The sequence below is a fragment of the Chrysochloris asiatica genome, unplaced genomic scaffold (assembly GCF_000296735.1).
Source record: "Chrysochloris asiatica unplaced genomic scaffold, ChrAsi1.0 scaffold00034, whole genome shotgun sequence".
Taxonomy (NCBI): Eukaryota; Metazoa; Chordata; class Mammalia; order Afrosoricida; family Chrysochloridae; genus Chrysochloris; species Chrysochloris asiatica.
The window spans coordinates 14,851,135-14,860,202 of NW_006408552.1; the positions used below are offsets into that span (position 1 = coordinate 14,851,135).

Below are 9,068 nucleotides of genomic sequence, written 5' to 3' on the forward strand. Positions count from 1 at the left end.
CAGATTATGTTCGAGACCTTCAACACTCCTGCCATGTACGTCGCTATCCAGGCTGTGCTGTCCCTGTATGCCTCTGGCCGCACCACTGGCATTGTGATGGATTCCGGCGATGGGGTCACCCACACTGTGCCCATCTATGAGGGGTATGCCCTCCCCCACGCCATCCTGCGTCTGGACCTGGCTGGCCGGGACCTGACAGACTACCTCATGAAGATTCTCACGGAGAGGGGTTACAGCTTCACCACCACAGCTGAGCGGGAAATCGTGCGTGACATTAAGCAGAAGCTCTGCTACGTCGCCCTGGACTTCGAGCAGGAGATGGCCACAGCAGCCTCCAGCTCTTCCCTGGAGAAGAGCTATGAGCTGCCTGATGGGCAGGTCATCACCATCGGCAATGAGCGATTCCGGTGCCCAGAGGCCCTCTTCCAGCCCTCTTTCCTGGGTGAGTAAGCTGGGTTATCCCACCTCTTTATCTGGGGTCACCCTTGGGGATCCTCACAGGGACACTAACGCTAAGTCTGCTTTCTGCATCCCTCCAGGAATGGAATCCTGTGGCATCCATGAAACCACCTTTAATTCCATCATGAAGTGTGATGTGGATATCCGTAAGGACCTCTACGCCAATACAGTGCTGTCTGGTGGTACCACCATGTACCCAGGCATTGCTGACAGGATGCAGAAGGAAATCACAGCTCTGGCGCCCAGCACCATGAAGATCAAGGTGAGTACCCACCTGGTCATGTGAGGGTGGGAGGTGACCGTCAGATTGGCCAGTGCCTAGGATGGACCATAGCAAATGTCATGGCAGTCTTGGTGTATGGGGTTTACTAGGATGGTTCGTTCCTCAAGTAGGTATTCTCAACGTCTGTCTGCCTGCCTGCCAATCCGCATCGAGCTGTGACATCAGATTTTCAGCACTTTGACTGTCTCTCTTCTCTCCCCAGATTATCGCTCCCCCTGAGCGCAAATACTCTGTGTGGATTGGTGGCTCCATCCTGGCCTCGCTGTCCACTTTTCAGCAGATGTGGATCAGCAAGCAAGAGTACGACGAGTCCGGCCCCTCCATCGTCCACCGCAAATGCTTCTAGGCGGACTGTCCTTAGTTGCGTTACACCCTTTTCTTGACAAAAACCTAACTTGCGCAGAGAGAAAAAAAAAAAAGATGAAATTGGCATGGCTTTATTTGTTTTATTTTTTGGTTTTTTTTCAGTTTTGTTTTGTTTTTTGGCGCTTGACTCAGGATTTAAAAACTGGAACGCTGAGGGTGACAGCAGTTGGAGCGAGCATCCCCAAAGTTCTACAATGTGGCCGAGGACTTTGATTGTACATTGTTGTTTTTTTTTTTTTTTTTGTTTTTTTTAATAGTCATTCCAAATAACGTGCGATGCCATGTGACAGGAAGCTCCTGCCTTCTCCAAAGCCACCCTGCTTTTCCCCTAAGGAGAAAGGGCCCAGTCCTCCCCCACCCACTCCAGGTCCACGCAGGGTGGGGGGATCCGCAGCATTGCTTTTGTGTAAATTATGTAATCCAAATTTTTTAGAAAACTCTTCCGCCTTAATAATTGTTCTTTTTTTAATTTTCTTTCGTTTTGAATGGTCAGCCATTGTGGCACCCCTCCTTTGTCCCCCAACTTTAGAACTATGAAGGCTTTTGGTCTCCCCTGGGTTGGTTGACATGTGGAGAAAGCCAGGGCTTCACTGTACACTGACTTTGACGAGTTCAATAAAAGTGCACACCTTAAAGAAGCGAGAATTGGCTCTGTGATGGTGTTAGGGTGTTCTACCAGCAAGGGGCTATGGATTGGGAGAAGGGTGGGATGGTAGAGGTGACACTGTTTAGGCTCTTTGATCCTGACTTTGAAACTCAGGAAGGGCAAGTTGGGGGACACAACTTACTCAGCTAATTGGAACCAGAAATGGGAGCACCGGTCACACAAATGGGGTGAACTCCAGGGATCTGAATTTCAGAGATCAAGGCTGGCTTTGGGTGGAGGTTTGCCAGGCCAGGGTGGCACATGTGTTGTGCTTTGGTGGGGGCCTTCTGGGGTATACTTTTTACCCTATTCCTGACCACTGGGCCAGGCCACTTGGACCTTACACTGCTGTGCAGCCTCCCCCACCCCCTCCAAGGGAGTGGCCCCTAGAAACCTAGCAGGGTCATACCTACCTGCATGGGGCAGTGTGGCATTGGCAGAGACCCTGGTCTGTGAGCTTGGCCGAGTTCTGAATTCTGGCCTGTCCAGTCAGCCCGGTTCCTACAAGTGCAGACCTGCCCTGCTTCCCAAGCCACTCCTGGCTGGGTGGGGTGAGCAGGGTCTGTCTGGTGACTGGTATGTGCTCCAAGGCTGCCACTCTAACCTGCAGAACTCCCTAGAAGATCCAGCCTTACCTTCCCCTCTGTTAGCAGAAAGAGGGAGGGAGGGGACTTCAGAGATGGCCTTTGCTGTCCTGATCTGCAAAGGGTGCCTCTTACATGCTCACAGGGATGTGCCCACTGAGCCCCCCTGCTCCCCTGCTTCATGTTACAAATGAAGATAGAACTGCAAGGAACATGCTGCCCAGAGACCTCCAGGACTGGAGGAACAAGGTGTTAATATTAGCGAAAGCTGATCTGCCAGTGATAAAGGAAAGTTAGGAGACCCCTGAACAGCTTCTAGATGCCTACCTATTTCAGCTCACCTGAGCCTGATTTTCCCAGTTGCAAAACAGCATAGTAGGTGCAGGGTGCCATCCATAAACAACCCTGTTTCCAAGGGATATTGGAGATGCCTCTAATTGGCTGGCTGAGAAACCATTGCGATCAAGGCAACTCAGCCTCCTGGTGACCTTATGTGTCAGAGTAGAACTCTGCTCCACAAGGTCTTTAATGACAAAATTTTCATAAGTAGATCATCAGGTCCTTCTTCAGAGGCATCTCTGGCTAGACACAAATCATTAACTTCTCAGTTAGCAGCTGAGCTGTTTATACAACTCTCTTGAAAGTTTCTGTAACCCCAACTTCATCTGGTTAGAGATCCCAGGAAAACAGATCTGCCATGGGAAGTCCTTAATGGAGCCAGTTCTGGCTATTCTGGTCCAAATCCATCCCATTATACCTTGTATATATGCACAGTTTATTGTGTGTCCATTGTAAAATGATAAGCTTAAAATTATACTCTGAAAATTTTAGTGTTAAAGTCAGTATTTGCTAGGAAATTCACTGAGGGTGGATCAACTCATTCTGGGAAAGATATAATTTTCGCAGATAATGTGCCCACCTAAGTAATGCATACACAGAGAACATAGGAAATTAACGCTGGAGTGAGTTGCATGGTTTGCAAAAAAATATATTGTGTGTTTTACTAGTAAAACTACTGTATGTGCAATGAACAATTCTGTATGCATTTGTAGTTTGGAGGGAATGTGGGAGGAAGTATTCTGGGCCAGCACCCTCATTTGGTAGAGGAAGATTTGGAGAGTCACTCGGAAGGTTTGTCCAGGGCATTTGAACTAGTCTGACCAAATGCTGAAAAAAGGGCTTACTAACCTATTGTTCCTTAATGGGATTTTATGAAAAAGATTATGTCTGTGAGTGATTTATATTCATTCACTATGTTTCTATTTTTGAACTTTAAATTAAACTTGTAATGTCAGAATATTTTAGAGTCCTTTGAATCAAAATATTCACTGGTTTTCATAAATGAAACATTTGTACAACTGAATAACAGAGTTGATGTTTTTACTTATAAAACACTCCTCCCACCAAAGATTTTTTTTTAAAGTCACTTTATTAAAAAACAGCAAAAAACAAAAACCCAACAACAAAAAATAATAATTTTGAAAAGAGGAAAAACCAAACAATCATCGTTTCGTCATTTTTTTTGGACAGGGAAAAAAAAAAGTAATAAAGGATCCTAAAACCAGGCATACTGGGTGGTAAAGGATCCTTAAACCAGGCATACTGGGTGGGAGGTAGAGTGTAGGGAGGGATTGGTGGCCTGGAGTCATCTGGCCAGCTGGAAGTGCCACACATGACACAGGTATGGAATGCTTGGGGACAGAGGCCCAGAGACTGGAAACAGAGCCCCTAGGGTGGAAATGGGTGGGATTGTTAGAACAGCATTAACCATGAGACGTTACCTCATTGTTCAGGCTCCATCAGTAGCAACATGCGGGGTGGTTTGTGATCAGATGCGCCATCATTCTTTGATTTTATTGATTTAAAAAAATGATCTATTGTGGAGTGTTTCTGGGAGTACTTCTTTTTATTAAAAGAGTCTTTAGATTCTTTTTGAGAAATGATTGTTGTTAAGTGCTGTCACATCAGTTCCAACTTACAGCAACCCTGTATAGGGTTTCCACAGAGCGGCTGGTGGGTTTGAGCTGACAAGTTTTTCGTTAGTAGGCCAGAGTTTATCCTACAGTGCCACACCATGTTTTAGTTTATTTATTTATCTTTGGAATGATAGGTAATACATATAATTTTATAAGTATATGTATGTAACAAAACATTTGAGGTCTTAACACTTTTTACCTGTACATTTCAATAACATTCATGATATTCATCATGTTGCTCAACCATCATCATGATCTATTTCCAAAGTTTTCCATCACCTAACAGAGCTCAATGTCCCTTCAACAATGACTTTCTCACTCCCTCTCTCTACTTCCATCGCTAACCACTAATGCACTTTGGTCTCTATATATCTGTCTGTTCTAGATATCTCATAGAAGTGGATTCATACAATAGCTCTCTTTTTTTCTGTTATGGAACTGTTTGGTTTTTTTTTAAGAGCAGTTTGTACCCAAGTAGAGAGTACCCAAGTACACACACACACACACACACACACACACACACACGTCTTCCACCCCCAGCACACAGTTGCTTTTTTTTTTTAACATCTTGCATTCCTGTGATACACATGCTACAATGAATGAAACACGATTGATACATTATTAAATGTCTTTCCATAGGTGAACTGATAACTGTGGAACATCCATACAAGGCGTTATTCAGTGATTTAAAAAAAAAGGGGAGGCTATCGAGCTAGGAAAAGACTAGGAAGAACCTTACAAACATATGCTAACTGAAAGGAGGAGGAGTCCTAGCAATGTACTGGTTAAGCAATGGACTGTTAGCCGCAAGGTCAGCAGTTCAAACCCATCAGCTGCTCCAAGGGAGAAAGATAAAGCTATCTGCTTCTGTAAAGATTCACAGTCTCCGAAACCCAAAGAGGGATGTTCCACCCTATTCTATAGGTTCTTTACGACGCTTGATTTGATGCAGTGGCATTAAGGAAAAGGAGCCAGTCTGCAATGGCTACATACTATAGCAGCTAGGCTGAATGGGGAACCTCTACCCAGGTCATTCTAAGTGGGAGGCTCCCATCTCATCTCCTGTTTTCCTCTCAGTACCCATTTTACAGATTAGAAAATGAGGTTCAAAGATGACAGGTGGTTGGCCCCAGCTAACTGGCATTATAAGTAAGACTTGTTCTGTTTGTGACCTACCACTTCCCTAACACTGCCTTGCCCTGCCCTGCCTCCCTGACCAGCCAGCCACAGCAAGGCTCATACAACACAGGGCCTGGCCTTTCTCCTATTTTATAGAAATGCAGAATCTCTGCTCTGCCTTGGCCCTGGAATCCTGCCCCTTTCTGTCCCTCTGTGGCGGCCTGAGGTTCCCAGGGTTTTTCAGCTGGCTGGCTCCCCCGTGAGGTAGCTCTCAACACTGGGATTCCCCTTTCTAACAAACTGAAACCAGTCTCTCAGGGCTTGCCCTTCAGGAAACACCACAGCCTGGATCCAGTTCCCTCTAGGGGAACTCCTCAGGGAAGGGGCACCGGGGAAAACGTGGGGCCACTGTGCCCCGGGTCATCTCACCATCCTGACACCTCTTCTTGGCCTCTAGTGGTGATGGCTAAGGGAAGCCACTCAGGGTCATGCTGAGGCTGGAGTTTTGCCATTGCTATAGGGTTGTCATCTTCCTTGTGGGGAAACTGAGACTCTGTAATAGCAGTGGTAGGAGTGCAGGGCTCTGTCTGCTGCCCAGGCCAGGGGAGTGGGGAAGTCCATCAGTACAGGCCTGGAATTAGGGAGAGGCTGGGACAAGGTGGAGGGGATGACCATTCTGGAGACCCTCTTTGGCATAAGAAGAAGGATGTTCCATAGGCTAGCTTTTCGTGGCTCCAGGTGGTCCTTTGCTTGCAATTCTGACCCTCAGTGACCCTCTAGGACAGAGTGGTTGGTTGTTAAGTGCCGTTGAGTCAATTCTGACCCAGAGAGACCCTGTCTAGGGTTTCCAAGGAGCGGCTGGTGAGCCTGAACCGCCAACATTGTGGTTCAAACAAGACTAGAACTACCGAATAGAGTTTCCAAAGTTGTCAATCTTTATGGAGGACCCCTGGTGGTGTAAAGTTGGTGGTTCAAACCCACCAGCTGCTCCTGGAGAGAAAGCTGAGGCTGTCTGCTCTGATAAAGATTTATAGTCTTGGAGACTCTATGGAGCAGTTCCACTCTGTTCTGGATGATCACTCTGAGCTGGAATTGACTGGAAAGCACTGGGGGTTATTTTTGTTTCTAAAAGTGTTAGGGAAGCAGACTACCACATCTTTTTCCCATGGAGTGGCTGGTGGTTTTGAACTGGCAACCTTTTGGTTAGCAGCAGTGTTTTAACCATTGCACCACCATTAGGTAACGATCCCCACTCACAACCATTGGGCCAATTCTGACTTACAGAGAGCCTGTATACATTTCAGAGGCTGTAAATCTTTATAGGATTTACTTCATCATTCTCCCTCATAGAGGTTGTGGGTTTGAACTAGCAGCCTTGAGGTTAGCAGTCCAGTGCTTATCCTACAGCACTACCAGGGCTCCTTCGGGACATATTACAGCCAAGAAAACTCTATGAGTATTTCCATTCTGACATAGATGGGGTCGCTGTGAGTGGGAGTCAACTCAAGCGCAGCTGCTTTGGTTTTGGTTAGGGTTCCTCACCAGAACTACTACTAAAACAGACTGAGTGGTAACTAAGCTCCCAACATTTCCATGCATTTTTGCCTGTAACCTATTATTCTTTTGACAAACATTTATCTTGGGCCTGCAACTGCCAAGCACTATTCTAGCGGAAGACAGAAAATGAACAAGTGAAAAACATTTAATTATTGATTACGGACTGGGTCGTGGAAAATGAGAAAAACAATTACGAGTCAGATGTTTGTGCTATGACCACCTGACTCTGCCATGACCATGACGAGAAGCAAAACATTTAGCACAGAGGAGGAAGGTGGGCAGTGGCAGGGGCAAACAGACTGGGCTGGGGGAAGAGCTAAAGGAAGCAGGAAGGAAGAGGATACATTTGGAAGGCAGGCGGAGCCTCTGTAAGTCTCCCTAGATGTTTGGGTGGCTCACAGTTGGGCTCTATTGTTTGAGATCCAGTTGTAAATACTGTTGTAAACAATGGAACACCCCATGAATGCCTGTTTTTTAATTGTTGACTAAAGCCAGTCAACCTGAGCTAAACCATGAATACCTAAGGGCACAGACTTGCCTGCCTTCACTGTGGTTACAATAGGAGCTCATCAGAGGCTTCGTCATTTTCAAATTGTTCATGAAAATATACACAACAAAATATGCTTCAATTCAACAATTTCAACATCTGCTACTCAGCGACATTATTCAAATTGTGGAGTCACCCTCACCCTCCTATTCAAATTGTGGAGTCACCCTCACCCTCCTTTTCTGAATGTCCCCTTCCCTATTAACATGAACTCACCACCACTTTCCCCAGAGTTTCCTGTCTGATCTTTTATTTAATTGCTGTTGTCAATTTGATCCCAAGGAGTCCTGGTGTGGCGTTGTGGGTTAATGCCTTGGATTGTAAGGTTAGTTTGAACTGCAATGTCGATGGTTCAAGCTCACCAGCTGCTCCTTGCAAACAATGACTGTACAGGGTTGCTATGAAACCCTATACAGGCTCACTATGAGTTGGAACTGACTTGATGGCACTTAACATAGCATCCAAGGAGTCCTACTGATGCTGCAGGGTAAGCATTTATTTGACTGCTAGCTGCAAAGTCAGTGATTCAAACCCAGCAGCAGAGGAGAAGTATGAGACTGGCTGTTCCAATTCCAAAACCAATAGGGATTTATAGTCTTGGAAACTCTCTATAGAGTAACTATGAGTTAGAAGCGACTCAATGGCAGTGGGCTTTTAAATAGGAGCTTTAGGATAAGAAGTGGGCTGTTAACTGCAAGGTGGACAATTCAAATCCACCAAGCACTTTGAAGAAGACAAGTGCAGTAAGTAAATACTAACAGCAGCTTTGGAAACCATGTACAGGGCTGCTATGACTCAGAATCAATTCGCTGGGTTTTGTTTGGATTTGTTTTGCAGTGTTTCTTTGAGTTGGAATCGATTCGATGGCAGTTTTTTGTTTTTTGTTTTAATTTAAATAGTTCTTTGGAAGAGAATGATGCTCAAGGCAGACAATTATTCTAGAAGCGAAACTATTGTCTGTTTTTTTTTAGAAGACTTCAGGGGATATTTTTAGTTTAAGGTTTAAAGATGATCTTGGGACAATAATTTGGGACAATTCAGTCTCCATAGATCCAGAAACTCTGGATTCTATGAGGATTCTCTTGAGAGGCGTCTTAATAATGTTGTTAGCTGCCCTTAAATTGGTATTTACTCATCTCAATCCCACACACACAGAATGAAATGTTGCTCAACCTCACACCATCTTCATAGTCATTGGTGTGTGGAAGTCTGTTGTACATTTCCAATGTCTCGCAGCCTAGGAAGGGGCCCTAGTGGAACTGCAAGGTAAGTGCTTCAAATGCACCAGCTGTTCCTGGGGAGAAAGATGAGGCTGTCGGCTCCTGTAAATATTTAGTCTTGGAAACCCTCTATAGGGTGCTGGGAATCAGAATCAACTTGATAGCAGTGGGCTTGTTTTTTTGGTTCCAGCCTTGATATTCATATCCCAGCACTATAATGAATATGTTTGATTGTGGTCTGTAGGGTTTTCATTGGCTGCATTTTGAAAGACAGCTTCAGACCTTTCTTCCTAGTTTGTGGAATCTGGAAG

At 45.4% G+C, this 9,068-nt stretch overlaps 1 protein-coding gene across 1 annotated transcript in view; it reads left to right on the plus strand.

The window, feature by feature from the left end:
• The window catches only part of ACTB (actin, beta), a 2,086-nt gene extending 998 nt beyond the window's left edge, over nt 1–1,088 (plus strand). Inside the window, exons 3-5 of the mRNA XM_006859867.1 lie at nt 4–442; nt 540–721; nt 945–1,088. Of these exons, the coding sequence (XP_006859929.1) occupies nt 4–442; nt 540–721; nt 945–1,088 (765 nt within the window). The remainder of the gene's footprint in view (nt 1–3; nt 443–539; nt 722–944) is intronic.
• The last annotated feature ends 7,980 nt before the right edge of the window (nt 1,089–9,068 follow it).